The sequence below is a fragment of the Chiloscyllium plagiosum genome, chromosome 47 (genome assembly GCF_004010195.1).
Source record: "Chiloscyllium plagiosum isolate BGI_BamShark_2017 chromosome 47, ASM401019v2, whole genome shotgun sequence".
In the NCBI taxonomy this organism is placed as follows: domain Eukaryota; kingdom Metazoa; phylum Chordata; class Chondrichthyes; order Orectolobiformes; family Hemiscylliidae; genus Chiloscyllium; species Chiloscyllium plagiosum.
In genome coordinates, this window is record NC_057756.1 from 5,086,769 (window position 1) to 5,100,356 (window position 13,588).

At 42.0% G+C, this 13,588-nt stretch overlaps 1 protein-coding gene across 1 annotated transcript in view; it reads left to right on the plus strand.

The window, feature by feature from the left end:
• LOC122544166 (carcinoembryonic antigen-related cell adhesion molecule 5-like) overlaps positions 1-13,588 on the plus strand; it is a 69,823-nt gene that overhangs the window by 1,258 nt on the left and 54,977 nt on the right. Inside the window, exons 3-4 of the mRNA XM_043683200.1 lie at positions 5,875-6,150; positions 11,123-11,386. Coding sequence (XP_043539135.1) covers positions 5,875-6,150; positions 11,123-11,386 — 540 coding nt within the window. The remainder of the gene's footprint in view (positions 1-5,874; positions 6,151-11,122; positions 11,387-13,588) is intronic.

The window sequence follows — 13,588 nt, forward strand, 5'->3', positions numbered from 1 at the left end:
ATATTGCGTGCAATTCTGCTCTCCTTCTGATTGGAAGGACATTGTGAAACTTGAAAGGGTTCAGAAAAGATTTACAAGGATGTTGCCAGAGTTGGAGGGTTTGAGCTACAGGGAGAGGTTGAACAGGCTGGGGCTGTTTTCCCTGGAGTGTTGGAGGCTGAGGGGTGACCTTATAGAGGTTTATAAAATCATGAGGGGCATGGATAAGGTAAATAGACAAGGTCTTTCTTTCCCTGTAGTTGGGGAGTCTGGAACTAGATGGCATAGGTTTAGGGTGAGAGGGGAAAAATTAAAAAGGGACCTAAAGGGAAACTTGTCACAAAGAGGGTGGTACGTGTATGGAATGAGCTGTTAGAGGAAGTGGTTGGGTGGAGGCTGGCGCAATGACAACATTTAAAAGGCATCTAAACTGGTATGTGAACAGGAAGGGTATGCAGGGATATGGGCCAAGTGCTGGCAAATGGGACTAGATTAGGTTAGGATATCTGGTTGGCATAGATGAGTCAGACCAAAGAATCTGTCTCCTTGCTGTACATCTCTTATGACTATGTCTCTAATTAGCATGGTCAAGAGTTCAGTGGGTGTTCCAGTAACCTTTCACCTGTGCACATAGAAATGAAATGACTTGGAAAAGGACAATAATTTGATATCTCCACTCACCAGTGATATAGATGGAATCACTCTTTCTTCAAACATACACAGCCCAAGTATCCCACCATATATATAGTTTGCAGAGTTGGTTTCTGATTCCTCAGATGAGTCAGCTGTCTCCAATGCATGTTGACATACATCTCAGCAAAGTAAAAATATGTTGTGTGAAGTCTGATTGAAGTGTGGTCAGCAGTTGGGACAATGGGAATTATTTTCAGACTGGTATTTGATGAGAAATCCTGTATGGGGAAGCTACATCTCCCAGCGACAACTCCAGTCCCTCATTCGAGGTAAAGGCATAATGGGAGATTTAGAGGTTTAATCCTCATGAACAATTCCCATTACGGACACTTGATCCAAATATGTTTATTGTGCTGGACACAATGATTGGTGGAGGGATGTTTAAGACTTTATCTGACATATCAAGTCAATTTTACCTTCAAAGTATTTCCACCCTTTGTTCCATACCCAATGTTATCAATAGATTTGCAGAATAAACCTACCTGTTATTGTGGGTAGGTGCTTGCCTGTGGAGGGAGGAAACTCTTGTCATTCTGCGTCGAAGAGTTGAGTTTAGAGTGTTGATTTCTAACAATACGTCCAAGGGATTGAAATGGATGTGAATGCTTTGGTCGTAAAATGCACTCTTGAAACAGAACATTTATAATAATTGTACATTTACAAGTACTCGGTGTAGCGGTCAGGTAAAGAGAGCTGTAAAATAATGTTATTTGGCACTGAGAAATCTCAGTAGACTTGAAACTCTATCCACAGCTCTGAAAAAACTGACGAGCCACAGTCACCAGGGAAAAGTTAGAAATATGATTGCTGTGGTTCACTCATGCGCAGGACCCAATGACCTGCAGCCCAGCATCAGAAAATAAGTGCATATGGTGAACTTACACCCCGGGTCTTAATCTCTCAAAATTCCTTAGCTCCTGGATGAATTCAAGTGGACTATTCCTTTTTAAGGAAGAGAGGAGATGGAAAGTCTTCAGGGTAATTGCTGGAAGCCTTTATTACGATTGCTAGTCAGAAAATAATCAAGCAGAGTGAACATGGTTTTATGAAAGGGGAATTTAGTGGGGTTATCTGAAGAAATATCAAGTTGGGATAAAAGGCAACACGCTGATGGATTTTCAACTTGGAGACGGTTAGAAAGGAAGTTCTAATGAAGGATTTTGAACAAGTTATGGGTTAAACTAAAAGAGCAGAAATCCGCCCCCAAGTGATCATCTTAGAATTGCTACAGGTAAACTGGCGAAAGGTAAAGAGTATCAAGGAGTTAAGTGTATGGCGCAGGCGAAATGGGGCATTGGCACATGGCGAGGGGAGAGCGAAACTGTTCGAATGGGACGGGCTTCACTTGAGCCGTGTGTCCTGGGCGAATTGATGAAGTTGTGCTGCTGTCGAGAGAAAGTTTTAAACTAACTCGAGGGTGGGAGGGTAGAGAAGAAAGGAACTGTTAGCTTTCAAAGCAAAAGCATATGGCAGCATTTCCAGGCCACTGTTTAGATAGTGACACTCAGAGTGAGGCAGGAGGGACGGAGCGTGTCGTATGAAAACATATGAAGCATATAAAAAAACAGCAGCAAACAGGAGGCAAGAGGGAATATGGTTAAAAGGCAAAAATAATGGCTGTTTACTTGAACCCATGTCGTATTCATAACAAAATTAATGAATTATTGGCATAAATAGAGGTTTCATGGGAATGATCTTCTAACCACTACAGAGGCATGTTTACAGTGAGATCAAAACTGGGATGTTGAAGGGGAGTGTGACTTTTCCAAAAGGCAGGCAGGATGGAAAGGCTAGAGGAGCAGTTTTGTTCATACAAGATGGGACAAGGACGAGAAATCATCCTGGATTGGACTGCGTAGAATCCATAGGTGCGGAAGTGAAAAATAGCAAGGGGGAGAGAGGACATTGGTGGGAATGGTCTATCAGCGGATTAACAGTGTCAATACTGTCGAACCGAAAGTAAGTTAGGAAAGAATGAAGGTATGCAAAAAAAAAGGCAGTGCGTGCGTTGTTGGTGACTTCAATCTTCATGGAGATTGGAGAAATAAACCTGGCAAAAGTAGGCACATGGAAAAAGTCAGACTGTATGCAGGACACTTTCCTGGAACAAAATATAATGGACCCAAACATGAATCAGGTGCTCTTGGATCTGGTAATGTGTAACGAGGCAGGTTTAATAAATGATCTCAGAGCAAATGATCCACGAGGGAATAATGCCCATGACATGGTAGAATTTAGCATTCAGTTTGAGGGGAAGAGTTGGCTGGAGTGGACTAGGGAAGGAGGTTAGCAGAAAAGATGGTTGAGGAACAATGGCTGCTGATTAACAAAAGAGGTGGCATAGTGGCTCAGTGGTTAGCACGGCTGCCTCACGGCGTCAGGGACCCGGGTTCGATTCCAGCCTCAGGCGACTCTCTGTGTTGAGTTTACACATTCTTCCCGTGTCTGCGTGGGTTTCCTCTGGGTGCTCCAGTTTCACCCACAGTCCAAAGATGTGCGGGTTAGGGTGGACTGGCCGTGGTAAACTGTCCCATAGTGTCCAGGGGTGTGTAGATTAGGGTGGACTGGCCATAGTAAATTGTACCATAGTGCCCAGGGATGTGCAGGTTAGGGTGGACTGGCCATAGTAAATTGTCCCATAGTGCCCAGGGATGTGTAGGTTAGGGTGGACTGGCCATAGTAAATTGTCCCATAGTACCCAGGGATGCGCAGGTTAGGGTGGATTGGCCAAACAAAATTGTCCCATAGTGCCCAGCGAAGTGTAGATCAGATCAAGGGAAATGTAGAGTGAAAGGGTGGGGAATGGATCTGGGTGGGATACTCCTCAGAGGGTCAGTGTTGGGCCAAATGGCCTGTTTCCACACTGTAGGGATTCTGTGGTTCTATGATTGTTCAGGATTAACAGCAAAAAAAAAACATAGTCTAGTCACAAAGGATTCCAGGAAGGGGACAAACCAGCCAGGGTTAAACAAAGAAGTTAAGGAGAGTATCAAATAAAAAAAATACAGCCATGATTAGCAAACTAGAAGACAGGGATTGTTTTAAAAATAGGCAAAACAAGGCTAAAACGTAATCTATGAGAAGGTAAACAATGACAGTAAACTCGCAAGTAACATAAAAATTGATAGTAAGTGCTTCTTAAAATATCCAAAGAGAGGAAAAAAGAATCCAAAATGAATATAAGTCCCTTAAAGAATGAGGCCGGGGAAATTATAATGGGGAGCCAGGAAGTGGCAGAGAGGTTAATTAAAAGTTTACATCAGTCTAAATAGTAAAGGCCACAATAACGAGAGAAAAAGAAAAACTTATTGAACTAAAGACCGATAAGTTCACTGGCTGGAATGTTTCTCGGATATTAAAGGAAGTGGCGATAGAGTTAGTGGATAAACTGGCAGTAATCTTCCACCGTGCTGCCCCCAAGTAACACATTTCCAAAACGCACTCGAAAGGTCCTGCACTCAAGGTTAATAACAGAAGAGCCTATGGTGTCAGAGGTAGCGTATCAGCATGGATAGAACAACGGGTCGGGGTAAGTGGAAGAGCACTTTCAGGAGAGCTGTAACTTTGTGAAGTTGTGAAGAGGTGGGTTTTGGGGCCACAAGTATTTACAATCGACAATAATAACTCGTATGATGGAAGTTTGTGGATGACTCAAAACTAGGTGGGAAGGCAGTTAGGGAGGATGACCCAAGCTCTCTACTGAGGGACGTGGATATTTTACGTGAATGGGCAAAGTATCGGGCCAATGGAATATCCTGTGGAAAACTGCAAGGCTTTATATGCACATTGGCAGGAAGAATAGAAGGGCTGAATATTATTTAAATAGAGAGTGACTGTAAAAAGCTGGGATTTGGAGTCTTTTTGCATGAATCACAAAAAGCCAACATCTAAACTTAGTAGACAAATGAAATGTTGGTTTTTATTTCAAAGAGAATGAGGAACCCTTGAGGGTGCTGAGTTTATACTCATTGGAGTTCAGAAGTGGGGGGTGGATCGAATTCAACCTTACGGAATACCGAATGGCCTGGACAGAGTAGATGTTGGTAGGAGAGACTAAGAGCTGAGGGCACAGCATTAGAGCAAAGGGAAGACCTTTTAGAATGGAGATAAAGAGAAGCTTCTTCAGCCAGAGAGTGGGGAATCCATGAGATTCACTGCCACAGAAGGATGTGGGGGTCAGATCATTGAGTATATTTAAGACTGAGATGGATAGGTTCCTGAGTATCAAGGGGGTGAAGGGTCAGGGGGAGAAAGCGGGAGAATGGAGGTTGAGAAACTTTGTCAGCCATGATTGGATAGTGGAGCAGACATGATGGGCTGAATGGCCTAACCTCTGCTATGGTCCTATGGTCTTAAGAATAAAAAATGGGGAAGCCTTGTGAAAAGCACTTGTCACAACTGGAGTAAAGTGAACAGGATTGGCATTGAAGGCCGTCCCAGGAAGGGAGGGGTATCATTCCAAAATATGAGGAGAAATATCTTCACTCAAAGGAGTGTGATGATTTGGAATTCATTACCGAAGAGGGTTGTAAGAAACTTCGCAATTGAATCGAAATAAGGCTGGGACAGACACGTTTTTAGACTCTTGGGGAATGGAAGGATACAGGGAATGGGCGAGAAATTGTAGCTGATGCCTACGATGAGTCAAGATCCTGTGGTGTGTTGCACAGTCTCGATGGGCGAGATGATTTCCTTCAGCTCCTATCCCTTATGTTCCGTACCGTCGGAATGCCATACTCCGACAGGGTGGTTGCTAAAGCGACAGATACTGTGTGTGTGTACTCCAACCCTTGACTGATTATCAGACTTAGGCCTCCCATTGAGTCCTCCATTTCTATCATACCAGAGAACTTGTCTATCCTGATGGCAAGTTCAGACCAAAAGGTATTATTTGGACCAACGTCATCTCTTTTAACAATATTTGTTTCACATTTTACAGGTAATTCTTTTGAGTTCAATTTCCTGGGGGTGAAATCTACATTTTTTTCTGCATTTTGTTCAAGATATTCAAATAGTGACAAACTTATCTGTAATGGGCTGTTGATTGGCCCCATGGCAAATTTTCATTTGGTCCTCCACTCAGAGGGATGCAACTGTTTAACAGGAGCTCCCAAATAAATTCAGAGTAATCCTGCAACAACTCTATTTAGGTCTACTCCTTCATAGCATGGAGCTGAATGATAATCTTGTGTATTTTGACAGAATCTATCTCTGAGCCTATCGTCTCATCAGACAACGTAAGTCCCGTAGAACACAATGATACGGTGACTCTGAAATGCACTGCTTCAGGGCCAGTACAATCATATTACTGGCTTAGAGGAGATGCCATTGTCAATAATGGTGATAGAATTGTTCTCAGTCAAAGTAATGAAACCCTCACTGTGTCTGGAGTTTTGAGGACAGACGGAGGATTTATATGCCATGCATATAATGCAATTGATTGGAGCAGAAGTGAGCCGTATTATCTAAACGTTAGCTGTAAGTGTTACAGTAAATTCTTTCAACATTTTAGCTGCTTGTTGCCAAATGTAGTGAGATTAACATGGGGGAGTCGGAAGAGGCAATTACTTATATTTTTATATGTGAAATTTCTAACACATATTTTGCAAATCGAGCTTCAATGTTACTTATTTGGGTTGAGTGCGGATACAATTCCCCATCGGTTTGGAAAAATATGAGAAGTTGATTGATAAGACATTTGATTCTTGTGGAATCTCTTTAAAATTCTAATTTGACATAACATGAAGATTAAATATTTCCTGACCCCAAAGGTTGCGAACCAGAATTGGTACATCTTGCATTTTCTACAGATCTGTCAATCATCTTGCTGGTGATAGAATCGTACTAGACTTTGCATGAATTGTGTGAAAGAAAGCTTTCAATGACTTCCTAATGTCTAATCCATAATCAGCGCATTAAATGTGATCTGGAATTGGAAACTGCCCTCAGTCATGGTGAATATGAAACCCACTTTGATCGTCATCAGAGCACAATAAATTCCCTCTGTGTCATCTACTGAACACTAACCATGAGGCCATAACAAAAAAGAATAGGACAAGGCCATTCAGCCCCTATTCCATAGGATCATGGCTGATCCCACACATGTTCCTGCCCTTCCCTCATAACTCTTGATTCCCCTCCTGATCAAGAATCTGTCTACCTCAGCCTTAAATATATGCAAGGACTCTGCCCCCCACAGTGACAAGGAGTTCCAAAGACTCACAATCTCGGAGAGAACAAATTCCGCCTCACCTCAGTCTGTAATTGTGCCCCTTCGTTCTGAGCCTATGGCCTCTGGTCTGAGATTCTCCCCAGAGGAAAAACATTCTCTCAGCATTTACCCTGTCAAACCCCATTAAGAATCCTGCATGTTTCAATGAGATGACCGTTCATAGACCCAATCTCTACAGCCTTCGCTCAAAAGACAATCCCTCCATATCATTGATCGCCCTAGTGAACCTTCTCTGCTCCATCCAATGACATATTATCTTTTCTTAAATAAGGGGGCCAAAACTGCTCATAGCACTCCAGATGTGGCCCCACCAGCTCCTTGTACTGTTGCAGTAAGACTTCACTCTAATTCCTTTGAAATAATATTCCTTTGGCCTTCCTGATTGTCCCTTTCACCTGTGTGTGAGCTTTCCTGCACAAATACACCAAATCCCTTGGTGTTCCAATGTTCTACAGTCTTTTGTTTTCCCCCAATTTGAATAATAATCTGTTCTTTGGCTTTTCCCTCCCAAATGAACAACTTCCCATTTGTCCACACAATACTTCCCACACAATACTGTATTCCCTTCACTTCGTATTATCCGAAGCCAGGAATCAAGGACGCCTTCCACAGTGGAATGATAATCTTCTTGTAATCTGGAGTCTAGAACTGCACAGCGTGATTGAGATAGGGATCAACAAACGTCCTGCAGAGGCGTTGTCTAATGATATCACGTCCATGATTTAATTGACTCCTCCCCCTCAATTTGCTCTGATCATGCCCTGTATTTGATTTGTCACTGATTCCATCAAACGATTCTCATTGAATCGTAGAAAAATAGGACCAGGAGTAGGCCATTCGACCCCTCAAGCCTTCTCCACTCATTCAATGTGATCCCGGTTGACCATTCAGCTCAAACCCCTGTTCCCCCTCTCTCTATTTTGATCCCTTTCACCCTAAGAACTGTATCAAACGCCTTCTTGAAAACGTCATTGGTCCCAACCACCTTCCACGACAGGAATTTCTATAAGCTCCCCACTCTCTGGGTGAAGATGTTTCTCCCCTGTCAATGGGAGCATCCTTCCTGCTTTGATCCTGCCTAGTCCTGGACGTGTTTTAGAGGTTGCTATGAGATACCTCACTTGCTCTTCTGAACTGTAGTGAATATAGTCCTAGCCGATCCAATCTCTCCCCATAACACCACCTGGTCTGTAACTAAACTATTAATTTCTCTCCCCTAATTCCAACATTTTGTTCCTGATAATTTCAATTGGAATCCCCCAACTGGACAAGCCTAGCTGCAAGTTTCTTTTAATAATTGTCTTACAGCACACCTCTGGAGTTGGTGGGACTTGAACTCACGCCTCTTGGCTCAGAGGCACGTAAGCGAGCACTGAGCTACAGGGGAGCTCCATACTGCATCTTACCAACACAACCTTTGACTCCTCGCAACTTCCTTCAATCTGCTGTCGATTAGGCAATCACAACAATGTTATCGCAATCCCTAATTCCAAGTGATTGAATGTTGCAAAAGCTGATCCAATACCTCCATTGGATTTTCCCACCTGCTTCCTCCCAAAAGGACCCTTTCGGTGAGCCGAATCGAGTCAGGTTCCCAACAGACCAGCATCTGGGAAGAATTTAAGCCCGCGTCCACAGCCAAACCTGAGCTCCATTTTCCAGGCAAAACAATGCCCCCTTCCGTATCCTCAACAAGTCCCAGTATGAAAATTCCCGCCTAATTTCCTGTGCTTCCAACAGAGAAGGAAAAGCTACTGATGTGAACATCGATATGAGTTGGCCATTATTTCTTGATGTGGAGGTGCCGCTGTTGGACTGGGGTGTACAAAATTAAAAATCGCACAACACCAGGTTATAGTACCAACAGGTTTATTTGGAAGCACGAGCTTTCGGAGCGCTGCTCCTTCATCGGATGATGCTCCGAAAGCTAGTGCTTCCAAATAAGCCTGTTGCACTATAGCCTGGTGTTGTGTGATTTTTAACCTTTATTTCTTGTTTGCCTAATGCCAGAGACCTTCTGGTTCCTTTCACAGAAACATAGGAACAGACCATTCAGCCCCTTGAGACTGTTTCATCATTCGACCAGCTGGTATGTGGCCTGACTCTGTACACCTGCCTTTGTCCCATATGCCTTCGCATCTTTGCTTAACAAATGATTATCTATCTCAGATTTAAAATTAACCACTGATTTCAGCATCCACTAGCATTTGTGGAAGAGAGTTCCAAATATCTACCGCCCTTTGTATATAGAAACATCCTAACATCATTCTTGAATAGTCAGGCCCCATTTCCCAGGCTAATACCTCCAGGTAAAGAGTCCCCAACCAGTGGCAATAGTTTATGTTTATCTGTCCTGTCTTTTCCAGTTAATTTCTTGAAGACTTCAATCTGACCACGCCTTAACCTTCTAAATTCTAGAGAACACAGAGCTAATTTGTATAATCTCCTCTCGTAGCTTAACCCCTGAAGTCCAGGTAACATTCACGTAAACATTACATCAGATCAATATATCCTTCCTAAGATATGATGCCCAGATTTCTCACAGTACTCCAGTTGGGGTCTAACTGGGGTTTTCTACAACTGCAGTTAGGTATCACTATGTCTTTCGCTGTCTGTTTAATTTCATTGCTTTACATCTGTTCTTATATTGTTTTTCGATTCCTGGCAATCCTATTCTTCTTGTTCTGTCAACAACCTTTGACACATTCTTACACCTTTTTTTGCCTGTCACTGAAGTCAAAGCTAAAATGTTAGGATCATACAATGAGGAAGAACTTGCACTCACACCTCTCACCCTACTGGCCACAGGATATCCCCAAAATGTTTCAGAACCAATGTAACACATCAAAGTGTTGTCATTATTTTAACACGTGAAACTTCAGTGGTCAAAATCTGCAATGCAACATCCCATAAACCGCAATCGGAAAGAAAAAGACTTATTACCCTAATTTGATGATATTGGTGGGGGCTGAATGTTGGCAAAGGCACTCTCTTTATTGAGATATTTACTTCAGTCTGTCATTGTCTGTCAAGATTTGGAGATGCTGGTGTTGGACTGGGGTGTGCAAAGTTAAAAATCACACAACACCAGGTTATAGTCCAACAGGTTTATTTGGAAGCACTAGCTTTCGGAGCGCTCCATCAGGTGGTTGTGGAGTACAAGATCGTAGACGCAGGAATTATAGCAAAATGAGCTGCCCTCGGTGAGACTATCTGTGCCACAATGGTCAGACTGATCTAATCTAAAAAAATGGATTCTGTAAATCTGTCTCACCCAGGGCATCTCACACCTTAAATGCACTTTCTGGGCCAACATGGGACCAATTGTTAAAGTTCACTTGAGAATGTAACTTGTAAACTTTCTGCGATTTACATATCAAAGAACTGACACCAACATGTCCATTCTAAAAGATGAGAGACTTAAAAAGCATTCCAGGTCTTTTTCAGTTCAGTTACCTCACACTGTAAAATTTTGCTATAAATCCTGTGTCTATGATCTTATACTCTACAACCATCTGATGAAGGAGCTGCACTCTGAAAGCTAGTGTTTCCGAATAAACCTGTTGGACCATAACCTGGTGTTGTGTGATTTTTAACATCGTCCCTCAATTCAGTTTGAGAAAGTCCTTCATCGTCTCTTGTTTATGCATATTCATGCACTGTTTTGAAAAAAAAATGCTGTGCCCGCTTCCTCAAATTTCAGCTTCCTAAAGATTCAAACCAAATTCAGACAAAATGTTACAAAATACAATGTTACTTTCCATAGCCAGTGGCATCTGCAGTTAGATTCCATGAGGTTAAGATACATACTTCTAAAACACCTTGATCCTTAACTTCAGTCTTTACAGAATGTTATGAGCTGTTTGGCTTCCATCCATCTGATGTGATCATTAACCATCTCGGTAAGAGAGTAAAGGACGCGATGAGCACGATAAAGGCAATATAGCTCCTCTTTAATCTTAAAATCAAGACTAAGAACAAATAAATTCCTACAAATTACATATCTGAAAAAGCCTACATTTTGGAACAAAGCTTTTTTTCACATATGCAACTTAGCTCTTAGTTTTGTTTTCAATTTTTTGGGTTTTTATTCAACACTACGAGTGGCATGATTTGTGGACATAATGATTTGTGAAATAACTTATGTAGGCTTGTGTGTTGCATGCTAACTTTACAATCCAAGTGACATGTTGTAACTAATCGTGCGTTTGCTTTTAGATGGACCGGAATCTCTAAATATATCCATCAACCCACAACATGATTTATACATTTTGGGGTCAAATGTGATTTTTACCTGTTCTGCCATTTCAAAACCCGTTTCTGAATTTCAGTGGTACCTTAACGGGAATTCACTTCATAAATATGGACAGCAGCTAATCATTTCTGATATAACCTTGAATAACACTGGTATCTACACTTGTGAAGCCTTTAATACTGTGACCAAAAGATACAGCACAACAATGAGGGATATCATTGTGGTCGGTATGTAAGCCTGACTATCTTGTCGAATAGAAACGTCCTTGTAACTTGTGAAATCTGTTCGTGTTGTGTGGTAGATCTAGCTGTGTTTGTAGCAGTGGTAGTTGTGGTTGTTAATCACTGTCTCTCAAAAAGTATATTCAACTTTGTCCCTCATGTTTCGTCTGTCGTTTGTGAATTTACTGTAAAGTCGCAAAACAGTATCTCTATTCTGCTTCTGCCTGTGTTTTTTCTTTTGGAATCAAGTTTGAGGGGGTTGGTTTCTAGAACAGACACCCAATCCCCACTACCTCTTTGACAGACCTCATGATTTTGATGATGATGTTGATTTTTATTGTCATGTATACTCAAGTACAAAGTAGAATGAAAAGTGTACAATAATGCCACACAAGGTCCTATCTCAGATACAAGTACTTAGGTGCAGAATCTTAACAGCAAGATAGAAAGAGGGAACAGGGTTAAAGGTTTAGCATCGCAGTAATTATAGAAAAACGTGTGCAATAAGGTTAAAAGTTGCGCTTTGCAGACCTTCTTCAAAAGTCCACCACATCCTGGCAAGCGACCATCACGCCAGGCCAAGAGTCGGCCACACTGTGCCGAGAGTCTTGACTAAAGTTCACCTCGCCAGGCCGGCATGAATATCCACGTGTTTGTTTCATAAACTCAGTCATTGACAAGTGAGCACTCTTTGGAGGATATTCAGAGTCAATGCCCCCAGTTCAGGGCAAAGTTATTTGTTAAAATGTCACGCTGTCTGATAAAGTTGCTTCAAACAGTGCTGGTGAACAAATCTGGCAGCATCCGTGGAGACAGAAACAGAGTTAATGCAATGAGTCCAACACAACGAGCAACTCGAAGCAGAGTTATATTGGACTTAAAACTTTGGTTCCCTCTCCCCCGATGTTACCAGGCCTGTCGAGTTGCTTCAGGATTCCCTGTAACTGTTTCAGATTTCCTGCAGCGGCGTTTATGAAAAGTTTGCGTGTTATTTGAGGAGATAATGCGGAGGCTTGATGACCGATATACAAATAGCACTGCGGTCCATCAAGAGTTTCTGATGGCGTAAAACGAGGCGTTCCATTATATCGTGTCGGATGCAGTGGGAACATGGGTAAGGGCTGACAGACGGAGATAACAGTCATTAACAGTTAGTCTGAGAGTGTATGTGGAGACCGAAGCAGAATTGGCGTTTCAACACCTCACCAGCAAATGGGTGAAGATAAGACTTAACAGGCAAGAGTTCCTCCCAGCCACTGCCCACCTCCCAGGAAGCGATAATAAGAAGTGGAAAATATACACTCTATGGGGAAGGCTTGGGGCCTAGTGAGGGAAAGCGGCCCTTATGTAGGTGGTTCTACATGTTTGATGATACAGGCTCAATATCCCGAAAGGCCACCTCAGTATTCTACACTATCTATTCATTTCTTTTGAATTTTTGTATACAATTATTTCATCAAATTCAGCTCCCTTGCTCGTTATGTTCTTTTATATTACAGGATCAGAGAACATGATTTTAACTTATGGTATTAAACTTATTTGCCGGCACTTCAATTATTTTGGAAATAATTTCATATAAAGCAACATATATTTACTATGCTTTATTTTACTGTATGTCTGTGAATACAACCTTTATATCTTTACTATGATATCTCATTGGGAAGCATTTAAATTATTGCAACTTGCTCATAAATATAGCACTGATTAAATCGCATTATGTCAAGTTATATTCACATCGGTCAACTGTGAGGATAGATTAAAGATGTTGGGACTGTTCTTTTTGGTGAGACAAAGGTTTCGAGGAGATTTTCGCTGAGGTTTTCAAAATATGATGGATACAATGGACAGGGATAATTGTTCCCGCTTGTGAAATAAACAAGACTGCGAGGGCATAGATATAAACGCCATACGTATGAAGTCAGAGTGACAGCGAGTGAGCTGGAGTGTGCTGCCTGACAATGTGACAGACGCAGGTTCGATTGAAGCACTCAGGAGGGGCATTGGATAGTGGTTTGAACAGTCATTATGAGCTAGCGTTAGCGTCATTGTCGCATGTACTCAGATGAGTCCACTTACGACGCCATCTTCAGCGCAGACTCTTCAGTACAAGTTCTCAGTTAAAAGAAAATGAGAAAATAAAGACATAAAAGGTCCGGCATTAGAGGTCGTTGGAATAGTTGAGAAAATTGAGACGAGGAGACAAGGACA